The sequence below is a fragment of the Myxocyprinus asiaticus genome, chromosome 15 (genome assembly GCF_019703515.2).
Source record: "Myxocyprinus asiaticus isolate MX2 ecotype Aquarium Trade chromosome 15, UBuf_Myxa_2, whole genome shotgun sequence".
NCBI lineage: Eukaryota > Metazoa > Chordata > Actinopteri > Cypriniformes > Catostomidae > Myxocyprinus > Myxocyprinus asiaticus.
This window is the reverse complement of record NC_059358.1, coordinates 1,900,974-1,916,108: the sequence shown is the minus strand read 5'-3', so window position 1 is coordinate 1,916,108 and position 15,135 is coordinate 1,900,974. Positions and strand designations below refer to the sequence as shown.

Here is a 15,135-nt window from a genome sequence, read left to right as displayed (position 1 = left end):
AGCAGTTCACACCTGCTGACCTTTCTGTCTGTATCTTCTGTGCATCAGAATAAGCAGCTGGAGTTGGGTGATAAGATGGACCTGGCGTCGTACCTGCTGAAGCCCATCCAGAGGATGAGTAAATACGCTCTCCTGCTCAAAGATCTGATCAAAGAGTGCAGTCACTCTCATGAGCAGGAGCTCGCTGACCTCAGAACAGCTGAAGAGATGGTCAAATTCCAGCTACGCCACGGCAACGACCTCCTCGCCATGGACGCCATTCACGGATGTGATGTAAGTGGAGTTTCGATGCCAGAACACTTACTAGTGCTGGGTGAGCGATTTGACCAAAATCTTATATCACAATATGAATAATTTAATATCACGATAACAGTACTGTATATATATCACAATATAATAAAAAATAAAATTCGCAGGAAAATCAATAAAAATTGTTTAAAAAATAAATAACCATTTTGTAATGTCTGTTTTTGCATAGTGCAGTGAGTGAATTAAATGCTTTATAAATGAACCTATAATTTTCCCTTTATTTTGAACTTGACAAACATAGTCAAAGTAAAAAAATACACTCTGTAATACACACTCAACTTGGATTAAATCAGCCTTGCAATAACGCTAAATTTCACATTACGCCACATTTCAGTCTGATGTTGTTGACTAGTAGTATTATTATTATTATTATGAACTTTTCTCAAGAAACTCGACATCTTCTGAAAGCAATGCAACAAATGAAATAATCCAAAAGTTAAAAAGTCTCATTGAATGAATGTAGCTCTGTATACATTTGTACAAACTGACTTTTCGCTGCAGTTTCCTGCTGAAATGAACACTAGAGGCGCTTACAACAACTGTGTGGTTTAATCATTGTCACACAAATCACCAGTACAATTGCTGATTTTGATTTTATAAAAAGTCTTTTTCACTCTGTTATTCACCACCCGCTATGCTTTGATATCAAAACACTTTTACTTTAATGCATGATTTGAAAAATGAAACATTTTAACACTTGTATTACAGACCCACCTACTTATACAATTGCTTGGTAGCTGACTTGTTAGCAGGGCCGTTTCTAGGCATCGGCAAACTTGGCGGTCACTTAGGGTGCCACCTGCTGGGGGGGTGTCAAAGAGGAGGCCGCTGCCACATTCCCCAAACACCCCCTCACCCTCCCCCAGAACAGGGGCGCCAATAGGGATCTTGTCTAGGGTGCCAGAATGGTCTGAAACGGCCCTGCTTGATAGAGTGTTGGACTTTGGGTTCGACAGCTGTGGATCGAATCCAGCCAAAGACATAAAAGTGATGCAAAATGACATGGTTGTTTCAGTTAATGTGTGTTTTCTTTTTAATTTGCATTTTAAAACACTAGCGGTTAAGGTTAGTTGTTGGTTAAGTGTACGGATGTTTTGTTAAACTCTCATTTATCTTTTCAGACACTATTGCTTAGGTTTAGGGTAAGTGTTTAGGTTAGGGAGGTACGTTTTACTGTACCTTACGGTTTACTTTAAAAACCTTGTCTGATTACAACCTCATTTCGCTCGGTTTTGGCGCCCTCCGCTGGACATTTCACTTGAAATCTGCAGCCAAACGTGTAATGAAGCACGCAATTTCAGTTTTGTAAAAACGTTGCAATGCTATGTGAATTTCATGAGACCAGGCTGAAAATATCCAATGAAAGTAAACACATGTAGGCTCTTAATTATTTAAGTCATGTCTGTAGAGAATGTATGAATATCTTTAGGAAAACATGGATGTTTTGTTTCCTAATCTCTTATATCATTCGAACTGAATGTTGAGTAAGAGTGATGATGTTTAGCTTAAAAATCCTTTATTTTGGCGCACAGGGCTGTACCTGTTTTTCTCGTCAGTGGTGGTTAGAATGTCAGGCTGTCTAGCCATTTGAGAAGTTTGATTTCCTCTATAGTGCTTTAAGGTAAATAATAAAAAATAAAGCAAAAGAAAAACTCAATTGGGTCACGTAAGTTTTGTGGTCTGCGGCGCGATATTGAGAGTAGCCGGACTGAGTTGCGTGAGTGTTCGCTGGAGCACAAATATGGGGAAGCCTGCTGGACTTGCGCACATTTGCGTGCATTAGACATTAGAAACACAGATGTGCGTGTCAGATAAAAAGCATATTTAGCGCTTATGAAGCGCAGAACCCAAGATGAATGTCACTGAATTAGCTGAATTTCAATGAAATTTGTCCATGTCTCTTCAATTCTCTCAGTCTCACGTGAAGCTCTGCCCACTGATAGATACGCACACGTTGCACATATGGATGCTGGCATATCGCGATATACATGATATAGCAAAATCTCTATCGGTTGACGCTTAATATACTCGTCACAATATATATCATCATACCGCCCAGCCCTAATGCTACTGATTTTATGCATTCGGTTTGCCAAATTTAATAGGTTACTTCAAGCAACAAAAGTTGTCGTACTGTTGCTTTAGTCTGCGATATAAATTAGCTTTAATTAGCAGTTTGTTCCAAAACTTGTTCCGAAAGTTGGTCAGAATAGTTACTGTAAATTTTAAGGCCACGTTCATATGTTTCGGTTAAAAAATTATGTTCCTTAACATCATCTTTTTCCAAAGTATGCGGTACCGGAGAGCACTTTCGAAAATCTCTGTTCTCATTGGAAGAAAACGCCGTTTCACTGTGGATGAAAGCAAGGCCGTAACCATGTCTCGATTATTGGGGGGCACCAAACCATTTTGGGGGTCACGGGTGTTGCGGTCACAAATATAATTGTCCTCTTTGGTCCTTTAAAATAGTAAAGGCTCTGAATGCAATAATTTTCTGAATAAAGGCTTTAATTGTGATAAAGTCCCAAAATGTTATAATGTTTGGTTTTAAAAGATAAACTTTTTTTTAATCCACGAGGTTGCCGCTCAGCTTCTTATACTTCAGTCCCAACTTCATCGATTTAATTGGCTATCTCAAATGACACTGACGAGCGGTGTTAGACTACTGAGCACGCTAAAAATGTAACTTTTTTTTAAACCATTATGTTATTCCTGCAACAACTTAATAACAATTAGACAGCGGTGCATAATGGACTGCAACAGAACAGCAACAAGGATATCAATTATTGGGGGGGGGGCAATCTGGCCATATCTGATTATGGGGGGACTTGTCCCCCTCAAAGTCTATTGTGGTTACGGCCCTGGATGAAAGGCGTAAACGTAGCAAATCAATCCATTTTTCAACCAAAAATGGATTAGTGTAGTAAGATTCCTTCTTTTGGCCAAATTCTAAGGCAGCATCGCAAGTTATCTTTTCTCAATTTTGTCAAAGATGGTGAACAAAGTGATAGAAGTGTACATTATAAATATATGCTTAATATTTGTATAATTATCAATATACTTGTATTTCATTCAATGCCGTATAATCAATTCAAATTATTGTTTAAACATATACCCTGTATATGTGTCTGCTGTTTGTTTATTAGCCCAGGGGTTTTCAAACTGGAACAAAAATGTCAGGGGAAAAGTGTGAAAAATATTATTTGACATTATTACTGTTACATTCTAAAATCAAGAGATTACTCAAAATAATTGTATTTTATTGACAGCCATAGTTCTATTGACAGGCAACTGTAAGAAATAAAAGCAAATATGTATTTAGTTTAAAATATTATTAAAAAAAAAAATTTTATTTGTAAGAAATAAGGGTTGTATTTTACTATTCTTTGTATTGCTGCTTTGGAGCAATATTTATTGTGAAAAGCGCTTCGCAAATAAATTTGAAATGATTTGACAAAACATTTCTCTTCGGATTTAAACATCTAACCTTACTTAATAAAAAGGAAGTGTTTTCTAGATAATATTTAAATAATTTTTTTTGACTTTATTATGATGACAGTGTAAAAGCCACTTATTTATTTATTTATTTTTTTTTTTATATTTGTTCTCCCCTTTTTCTCCCCAATTTGGAATGCCCAATTCCCAATGTGCTCTAAGTCCTCGTGGTGGCGTAGTGACTCAATCCGGGTGGCGGAGGACGAATCTCAGTTGCCTCCGCGTCTGAGACCATCAATCCGTGCATCTTATGACGTGGCTTGTTGAGCGCGTTACCACGGAGATGTAGCGTGTGGAGTCTTCACGCTATTCTCCGCGGCATCCACGCGCAACTCACCACGTGCCCCACTGAGAGCAAGAACCACATTATAGCGACCACAAGGAGGTTACCCCATGTGACTCTACCCTCCCTAGCAACCAGGCCAGTTTGGTTGCTTAGGAGACCTGGCTGGAGTCAATAAAAGCCACTTATTTAATTTTGCAAACATATCTTTATAGTATCACATTTACTTGCTAGGGTATCATCACAAATATGTGACTATTGTGTCACATATTTGTGACACAAATAGTGAAATCAATTGTGAGCGAGGAGTGCTATTTTGTTGCTGCCTATGAAGAGTTTTTTGAGGTTCGTTATTAATTAGGTTCCATTTCAATCAGGATGTCACACCGTCAGCGATTAAGGGTATTGGTGATGTAAATCGTCATCATGTTGTTTTTCTCAGGTCAACCTAAAGGAACAGGGTCAACTTCGTTGTCAAGATGAGTTCATTGTTTGGTGCGGACGTAAAAAATACCTCCGTCATGTCTTCTTATTTGAAGATCTCATCCTCTTCAGCAAGACCAAAAAAATAGAAGGAGGTTATGACATCTACATCTACAAACAGTCCTTCAAGGTACTGAATATGAGTCCACCCAAAAATGTAAATTCTGTCATCATTTACTCACCCTCATGTTGTTCCAAATGACTTTTTTTCACCTGTGGAACATATATTGAGATGTTTTGCAGAATGAGAGTCTCAATCTCCATTCACTTTCATTGTTTGGAAAAAAGGTGCAATAAAAGTAAATGGTGACTGAGACTAACATTCTGCAAACATCCTGTGTTCTACGCAAGTAAGAAAGTAACTTGGGTTTGGATCAATATGAGGGTGAGTAAATGATTTGGGGCAATTGTTATTTTCAATTATTGTTGTTGTTTTTTTCCTGTCAGTTGTTTGATTGATTACAGTATTTTGTGTCCTCTCAGACGGCAGAGATTGGAATGACGGAGAATGTTGGTGACAGCGGCCTGCGCTTCGAGATCTGGTTTCGACGGCGGAAGTCGCAGGATACTTTCATCCTGCAGGCGAGTTCTGGCGAGGTGAAGGCCGCGTGGACGGCCGTCATCGGCAAAATCCTGTGGAGACAAGCGTTACGCAACAGAGGTCAGAGTACACTGGCTTTAATGTGGCAAATATGGCATAATATCTGAACATAAAGTCAGTAGTTACTAACCAGACAAAACAGAAATAGAAACATTCAATTGTTCACTCATTTGTGGTTTACTGAAGTGCATTGTGGGCCATTAATGCCTCTGTGTTATGATACGGTGTTGAAAACATGTTGCATAAGATATATTTTTTAAAACTACTCTCAGAAAAGTAAAAATGTATTTTCCATTTTTGCATGATTTGTTTGATTATTTTGTGAGTTCTTTTATATTCATCTTTTAATGTATGTGTTGTTTTAAACAGAGTTGCGCATGCAGGAGATGGTTTCCATGGGGATTGGAAACAAGCCGTTAATGGACATTAAAACCAGTGATGCTGCCATCAGTGATCGAGCCGTCGACTACATTATGAAAGGGTCAGGTAAGATGTCTGTATTGGCAAGACATTAACATCATCAGCATCATTCTAAAAATTATATCTTCATTATCAAAATAAATAATTATAAATAATATCCTCATTATCTTAATAAATCCTTATAAATAATATATTTATCATAATAATTCATAATAAAATTATAATTAGCATAATTATCCCATTATAAAAAATATCATCACTGTAACAATAAATAATATTATAATTAGCATAAAAAATTATACTAATATCATTCAATTTATAAAAAATTATAACAAGCATCATCATGATAAATCATAATAAATAATACAGCTATCATGATAAATAATGTAATAATTAATAATAACATCATATTTGTAATAGTAAATAACAATAAATAATAGCATCATTATCATAATAAATCACAATAAATAATATCATCATAATAAATAATATTCACATTATCAGAATAAAGCTTATAATAAAGTTATAATAATATCATAATTATCATAATAAATCATAATTAATAATATAATCATTTTAATCTGTAATAATAATATTAATAATAAACCCATAGTAAATAATATCATCATTAGAATAAAAATCATCATAATATCATTACATTTATAAATTAAAACAAACATCATCATTATCATAATAAATCAATGGATGAATCTGCTTGTTTTGGGAGTTGGTTTTGTGCAATATTCTTGCAGGACACTGCAGTGAGTTTGACTGCCCGAAGAACTGAATGGCCCATTTTTTGTTGTTGTTGTTTTGTTTTTTTTGTTCTGGTTCCACTAGAGGCTGGAGCTTGTTTTGTAGAGGCACACACCTTCGAGACAATTAAGTGGATGAATCTACAATTTTTTTTTGTGTTTATTCCGCTTATAGGCTGGAGTTTGTTTTATAGATTATCTTCTGTTGCGTAATTCTGTATTACAAATTTTTGTACCGGACTTGAGCATTCCGACGGCAAAGTTGTCACGGGGACTCTCGTAGGCGTACATGGACTGTCTGAGTTTAGAGGGATGGATGCCGGTTGGCGCTGTCGTGTGCGGGGTTAATGCGCATGTTTTTCTTTTTTCTGTTTTTTTGTGTTCTGGGGAAAGTTCAGGGTTTGATTGTTGCATTAATGTGGAATGTGGTCTTTATAATTTTATTTTTGACACACAATCTAATTTCTCTAAAATGTCAAAATGTCAGATGTTAATATGAATGGATTATCTCTCTCCACGTGGAATGTGAATGGGTTGGGGCACCCCATAAAAAGAAGGAAGGTTATTTCTTTTCTTAAACGTAAAAAATATGATATAGTGTTTCTTCAAGAAACGCATCTTTCCCTGCAAGAAGCTGAAACATTTTGGAAGATATGGGGTGGGCATGTTTTCTTTAGCGCTGGCTCAAGTAAGAGCAGGGGAGTCATTACACTGATAAGTAAACATCTACAATTCAAATGTTTCAAACAGAGTAAAGATAAATTAGGAAGAGTCATTATTGTTTTAGCAGAAATTCAGGGGCAAAGTTTGATTTTGGCTAACATTTATGCACCTAATGCTGATGATCAGGGATTTTTTTATAGATCTTGAAGGGATGTTGCAAGTTGCTGGCACCCCTCATGTTATAATATTGGGAGGAGACTTTAATCTTTTGATGGACTCAGTCCTTGATCATTGTGAAGCAAAAGTGTGTAAGCCCCCTAGAGCAACATTGACGCTTCACAGGATGTGTAAAAATCTTGGTCTTACAGATATTTGGAGACTTTTGAACCCATCTGGTAGGGACTATACATTTTTTCATCAGTCCATAAGATTTATTCTAGAATAGATTTTTTTGTTTTATATCTAAGTCCCTTATTTCATCTGTTGTTGATTGTTCAATTGGAAACATCTTAGTCTCAGATCACGCCCTGGTGAGTTTAGAGGTGTTGCCGCATATGGAGAACAAGAAATCATATAGTTGCCGCTTTAATGTATCCCTTTTGCAAAATCCTGATTTCCAACAAATGTTAAAGGATGAAATCAATGTTTATATGGAGACCAACTAGTCCTCAGTATCCTCTGTGGGCATGGCTTGGGAGGCACTTAAGGCAGTTCTTAGGGGTCGGATCATATAGTATGCCTCATTCATCAAAAAATCCAAAGCACAAGAACTCGTGGAGTTGGAAGAGAATATTAAAAGTACCGAGACAGAGCTGAAGCGCCGAATGTCCTCTGATAGCCTCAGAGAATTGACCCAATTGAAATACAGATATAATACTATTTTGTCATGGAAGGTGGAGTTTTGGTTATTTAGGGCAAGACAGTCATATTTTAAGTCGGGGGACAAAGCAGGGAAGCTTTTGGCTAGATATATAAAGCAGAGAGGGTCTTTTTCTACCATTCCCTCAGTGAAATCTGTTGGTGGTGAAATATTTACCTCGGCCATTGATATTAATAATGCTTTTAAAGAATTCTATCTTGATCTCTATAGTTCCACGTCTTTGTCTACTGATGACGATATTAGAAACTTTGTGGAACAATTAGATCTCCTTAAACTGATGACTGAGCAAAAAATCCTCTAGATTCTGAGATAACTTTGGAGGAGCTTGGCGAGGTAATTAAGGCCTTACCTACAGGCAAGGCTCCGGGGCCAGACGGGTTTGCCGCTGAATTTTTTTAGATCTTATACAACAGAATTGGTTCCACTTTTGTTAGAAGTTTATACAGAATCATTAAAGAATGGAAAACCTCCACCAACCATGACGCAAGGACAAAGATCCAAGCGAGTGTAAGAGTTACCGTCCAATTTCCCTGATCCAGCTAGATGTAAAAATATTGTCAACAATTTTAGCCAACCGATTAAGTAAAGTTATGATATCTCTTATACATATTATATATGTAGTGGTGGCTCAGTGGTCAAGGCTCTGGGTTACTGATCAGAAGGTTGGGGGTTCAAGCCCCAGCACTGCCAAGATGCCACTGTTGGGCCCTTGAGCAAGGCCCTTGACCCTATCTGCTCCAGGGGCGCTGTATCATGGCTGACCCTGCACTCTGACCCCAGCTTTGCTGGGATATGTGAAAAAAAAGAATTTCACTGTATATGTGCAAATGTATAACATGTGATAAATAAATAATTAATCAGGTGGGGTTTATTGGGGGCCGCAGCTCTTCTGATAACATTAGATGTTTCATCAGTATCATGTGGTCAGTAGAGAATGATCAGTCTCCGGTCGCTGCCATCTCACTTGATGCGGAAAAGGCTTTTGATATGGTAGAATGGGATTATCTTTTTAAGGTTTTGGAAATATACGGGTTCAGGAATACTTTTATTGGATGGATTAAGTTACTTTATAGACACCCGGTAGTGGAGGTACAAATGAATGGATTAATTTCAGATTATTTTACTCTGGATAGGGGCACCCGGCAGGGTTGCCCTCTTTCCACATTATTGTTCTGTCTTGCCCTGGAACCATTAGCAGCCACGATAAGAAAGGAGGATGATTCTCCAGGGGTGATGGCGGGAGGTGTGGCGCATAAGCTTTTGCTTTACGCAGATGATATTTTATTATTCGTCTCTGACCCCACTAGATATATGCTTTGCCTCCACAGAATTATTCATTCCTTTTCTAAGTTCTCAGGATACAGAGTCAATTGGTCTAAATCTGAAGCTTTGGCTCTGACATCGTACTGCCCAGTAATGGCTTTTCAGCCGGGCACCTTCCAGTGGCCCAAATAGGACTTTAAGTATTATCTTATTCCCAGCACATTTGTGTGATTTAGTTAATTTTGACCCCTTAATAAAAAGGTTTTCGAGCGATGTGGGCAGGTGGGCTTCATTACATTTATCTGTGATTGGAAAGGTTAATGTTATTAAAATGAATTGTATTCCAAAATTAAATTTCCTGCTATAGTCTCTCCCTATAAATGTCCCCCTCTCTTATTTCAAGCAATTTGATAGCATAGCGAAGTCTTTCATTTGGAATGGTAAACGTCCCAGATTAAGTTTCAATAAGTTACATAGGCCGATTGACAAAGGTGGGCTAGGCTTACCCAGGATTTTGTTTTATTATTATGCGTTCGGTCTCAGACATTTGGCTCATTGGTCACTTCCACCTGAAAGAGCCCCTCCCTGGTTAATGGTTAATGCTCGGGGAGAAAGGTTATGATTTCATGTGGTATGATTTTGCATTTTCTGTTATGTCTGTTTGATTTTCTGCATGGAATAAATAAATAAAAAATTGTTAATAACAAAAACAAATTTAACATTGTTATCACAATAAATAGTATAGTCATGATCATAAATCATTATAATATCATAATCATCATAATAATAGCATCATTATCATAATAAATAATATCTCTTTTATCACAATAAAGTGTAATTATAATAATATAATACGTATCATAATAAATAATATAATCATAATAATCTGTAATAATAATATTATGATTAGCATAATAAACGTATAATAAATAATATCATCGCTATCATAATACAGATCATCATTATAATAATAAATAATAATAAAAATAAAAATAATAGCATTATTATCTTATTAAATCATAATAAATAATCATATCGTATATCATCAATACCTGTTTGACCAATGCAAGACAGGAAGAGTGTTTGAAACGTTTTGTCAGTGCTATCAGCGGTGTAAAAAAATGACAATACTTACAAAATACAAAAGTGTTTTCTTTCATACAAAATAAGTAATTGAAAAAGAAATATAAAGCCTATGATATAAAAATACAGAATAATATAATATAGCATATAATACTATTATTTATAACAGTGATAACATTTTATATTGTTTTTATTTTATTATTATTATTATTATTATTATTAATTATGAATGGATAAACGTTTGGTTAGAGGTAGAGACACAGGTGACACAGGAGACAGTCTTGAATATTTACTAAATGTGTTCCACATTCCCACATTGAGTTTTCACCTCCTGTATGTAGGCACATTGTTATATTGTAAAAGCAAAGCACAGCTGCTCCTGAGATTCATCTTGAGAGGTGAGATGAACTCTGTTGTAATATGAGGGCCCCTTCAGAAGAGTCAGTTATCTGCAGAATTTATCTGCTCATATATTTTGGTTGCTTGTGTGCGTTAATGCCCTTTATCGTGGCAAAGTGAAGTCATGACTTGTGTGTTATGTCTGTGTGAACACATCTGAGGCATCAGAAGCTTTTGAACACATCGATTGTAATGAATGAGCGGCAGTTATCATACAGCATGACCAGCTGACATGATGATATGTGATTGAACTGTCCTCATACTGTTCATTTATTTATTCATTTTTGCTCATCATTTGATTGGACATGGACAGCAAAGAATACTGTTGTCCCTAAATATACAGTTGTTGATCAGTGCTTTTGTCTCTCTCTCTCTCTCTCTCTCTCTCTCTCTCTCTCTGCTCTCTTTTTTTTTTCAAAAAAATTATCAAACATATTTTAGCCAATATTTTTTTTTCTTGTTTTAATCATAAACCTCATTAAATTTTCTACATTTCTGCTTATATACAGGTGCATCTCAATAAATTAGAATGTCGTGGAAAAGTTCATTTATTTCAGTAATTCAACTCAAATTGTGAAACTCGTGTATTAAATAAATTCAGTGCACACAGACTGAAGTAGTTTAAGTCTTTGGTTCTTTTAATTGTGATGATTTTGTGATGACATTTAACAAAAACCCACCAATTCACTATCTCAAAAAATTAGAATACATCATAAGACCAATAAAAAAAACATTTTTAGTGAATTGTTGGCCTTCTGGAAAGTATGTTCATTTACTGTATATGTACTCAATACTTGGTAGGGGCTCCTTTTGCTTTAATTACTGCCTCAATTCGGCGTGGCATGGAGGTGATCAGTTTGTGGCACTGCTGAGGTGGTATGGAAGCCCAGGTTTCTTTGAAAGTGGCCTTCAGCTCAATCTGCATTTTTTGGTCTCTTGTTTCTCATTTTCCTCTTGACAATACCCCATAGATTCTCTATGGGGTTCAGGTCTGGTGAGTTTGCTGGCCAGTCAAGCACACCAACACCATGGTCATTTAACCAACTTTTGGTGCTTTTGGCAGTGTGGGCAGGTGCCAAATCCTGCTGGAAAATGAAATCAGCATCTTTAAAAAGCTGGTCAGCAGAAGGAAGCATGAAGTGCTCCAAAAGGTCTTGGTAAACGGGTGCAGTGACTTTGGTTTTCAAAAAACACAATGGACCAACACCAGCAGATGACATTGCACCTCAAATCATCACAGACTGTGGAAACTTAACACTGGACTTCAAGCAACTTGGGCTATGAGCTTCTCCACCCTTCCTCCAGACTCTAGGACCTTGGTTTCCAAATGAAATACAAAACTTGCTCTCATCTGAAAAGAGGACTTTGGACCACTGGGCAACAGTCCAGTTCTTCTTCTCCTTAGCCCAGGTAAGACGCCTCTGACGTTGTCTGTGGTTCAGGAGTGGCTTAACAAGAGGAATATGACAACTGTATCCAAATTCCTTGACACGTCTGTGTGTGGTGGCTCTTGATGCCTTGACCCCAGCCTCAGTCCATTCCTTGTGAAGTTCAACCAAAATTCTTGAATCGATTTTGCTTGACAATCATAAGGCTGCGGGTCTCTCGGTTGGTTGTGCATCTTTTTCTTCCACACTTTTTCCTTCCACTCAACTTTCTGTTAACATGCTTGGATACAGCACTCTGTGAACAGCCAGCTTCTTTGACAATGAATGTTTGTGGCTTACCCTCCTTGTGAAGGGTGTCAATGATTGTCTTCTGGACAACTGTCAGATCAGCAGTCTTCCCCATGATTGTGTAGCCTAGTGAACCAAACTGAGAGACCATTTTGAAGGCTCAGGAAACCTTTGCAGGTGTTTTGAGTTGATTAGCTGATTGGCATGTCACCATATTCTAATTTGTTGAGATAGTGAATTGGTGGGTTTTTGTTAAATGTGAGCCAAAATCATCACAATTAAAAGAACCAAAGACTTAAACTACTTCAGTCTGTGTGCATTGAATTTATTTAATACACGAGTTTCACAATTTGAGTTGAATTACTGAAATAAATGAACTTTTCCACTACATTCTAATTTATTGAGATGCACCTGTATATATATATATAAATTACTGTGTTTTTAATATCTGTTGTGATAATTAATTGTGAATTACAGAAATGTATCAAATGAACAATATGTATAGAAATGCAATTTAAATATATTTTTTAATTATAAAATGTTTTTTTTTTTTTTTTTTTTTTTTTTTTTAAATATGTCTGGTCATGAATTGACACATTGCTTTAAAAATAATTAATAAAACAACTTTACAATAAGGGTTTTATTTTAACTTTAGTAAGTGCACAAGGATCATTAACTAATAATGAATACTAATAAATATTAATTTATAAAAATACAACTGTTCATTGTAAGTTCATAGTGCATTGCCTAATATAAACTTATACAACTTTTAATTAAAATAAATAATACATAAATAAATTACCATTAAAGAAGATTATGCTGTAAATTATATACTGAATAAATACTGTAAAACTACTGTTCATTGTAAGTTGATGTTAATTAGTGTACTTATTTTATGTACCTGTGAAATATACTTAAATTAGTGAATAAATATGACATTCATTCATACATGGTGATGCATTATAAAGATAACAAATATTCATAAATAATATTTGCCTAAAAGCTAGAGCATTAATTTTTGCATATTTATATTGAATATAAATGTAGAATTTATTTAACATTTTCGTTCACAATTTATTCAGTGTTGAAATTGCTTAAACTTTTAAAACAAAATTTGACATACAATTTTATTGTAATGTAACACGAAGTAAAAAATATATTTTTCAAGTTGTGGATGTTGTAAGTTTGTAAAAGGGAATGTTTTACCTCTTAATAACATTTGTAATATTTGTTAAAATACTTCCGAGTTCATTTATTCAGTGCTGCTGTGTGATGCCTCCTAAATAGAAAGATATTCAGCGTTAATAAACATAAAATAAGTAAAAGTGTTTTCAGTTTGTGTGCATAAAGCAATTGAGAGAAACTTGGACCGTCATTCTCACTCATTTTCTATGACAGTCCTGCTCTGATGTTTGTCCCGTCTGTCTGTGCAGAATCGAGGATGCGGGCGTCTATAGCGGTCTCTTCGTTCGATCACTCCACGCCGTTTAAGAGACCGCACTCCACCATCTCCAACAGCAGCTCTTCATCGTCCAGCAGCCAATCATCTTCCTCTCTTCTGGGGTCACTGAACTTGCACCTGACTCACTCGCTGCCCAGCTGCCCGTCTCTGGGTCACTGGCCGTACGACTGCATCGAAGAAGACGAGCTCGAGCACGATTCGACCGTTAAGTCATCCATGAGTGAGTCATTATCTGTAGTCTCTATATAAATGGCTTAATTTACACATGTCCTAAGATTTCTGTAAGGGGTTGAATCTCACAAAAACTTGAACAGGTCACACATTTCATCTCAAAATCAATTGGGTAAAAAGAGGTTATATTTTCCATGAAGAAATTTTGGAGGCTGGAATCAGGCAAAAGCAATTCAAATAATTTTTTTAAATCATATTTTCCATTAAGAAAATAAAGACTTATTTTTTCAAGGTGCACTCAGGTAAAACTTTTCTTGTAAAATCAACTGAAATATTTTTTTTAAATAAATAATATTTTCCATAAAACAAATAAAGCCTGTATTTTTTTCAGCGTGAACTCAGGTAAAAAAAAAAAGTGATTGTAAAATCAATTAAGGGCAAAAAAATAAAAAAATAAATTCTTTTCCATAAAGGAAAAAATCCTGTTTTTTATTATTTTTTTTTATTTTATTTTTCAATGCTGAAATCAGGCAAAAAAAATAAAAATAAATAACAAATCAAAATCAATCATATTTTCCATTAAGAAAATAATTCCTGTTCTTTTTCAGGCTAAAATCAGGCATAAGAGTCATGCATAATTTTTCCAAAAAGAAAATAAAGCCTGTTTTTTGTTTGTTTTTATTTTTTCAGACTGGAATCATGCTAAATCAATTAAAAAAAAATAATAAATAAAAATATTGCAAAATCAATTGGGGGAAAAAAAGAAATCATATTTTCCAAACAAATTACTTTCAAGGCTGAAATCAGGCAAAATAAATAAATAAATTAATTAATTAATTAATAAAAAAAAAAAAAAAAATATATATATATATATATATATATATATATATATATATATATATATATATATATATATATATATATATATTATTATTATTATTTTTTTTTTTTTTTTTTGCCTGATTTCAGCCTTGAAAATAACGTATATATATATATATCATAAAAAACGATGAAAAATTAAATTAAATAAAAAAGCCTTTTCCTCAGGCTGAATGAACAAAATGCCATTTTCTGCTGCATTATTGTCAAAGAAATTGCAATGCATCCAGACACTTTCATTTGAATATCTCATTAGATTCTAATTTTGGTAGTACGGTTGTTTTCACTGTACTACAGTAACAAAATACTGTAG

At 35.1% G+C, this 15,135-nt stretch overlaps 2 protein-coding genes across 3 annotated transcripts in view; one reads left to right on the top strand and one right to left on the bottom strand.

Moving 5' to 3' along the window:
* Positions 1 to 15,135, bottom strand: part of LOC127453218 (E3 ubiquitin-protein ligase znrf2-like) — a 425,349-nt gene that overhangs the window by 44,567 nt on the left and 365,647 nt on the right. The window lies entirely within an intron of this gene.
* The window catches only part of zgc:158766 (uncharacterized protein LOC100009641 homolog), a 78,430-nt gene that overhangs the window by 55,086 nt on the left and 8,209 nt on the right, over positions 1 to 15,135 (top strand). For both annotated transcript variants that reach the window (XM_051719121.1, XM_051719119.1), the window contains 5 exons: positions 49 to 273; positions 4,530 to 4,700; positions 5,054 to 5,231; positions 5,541 to 5,657; positions 13,744 to 13,992. In XM_051719121.1, the coding sequence (XP_051575081.1) occupies positions 49 to 273; positions 4,530 to 4,700; positions 5,054 to 5,231; positions 5,541 to 5,657; positions 13,744 to 13,992 (940 nt within the window). The remainder of the gene's footprint in view (positions 1 to 48; positions 274 to 4,529; positions 4,701 to 5,053; positions 5,232 to 5,540; positions 5,658 to 13,743; positions 13,993 to 15,135) is intronic.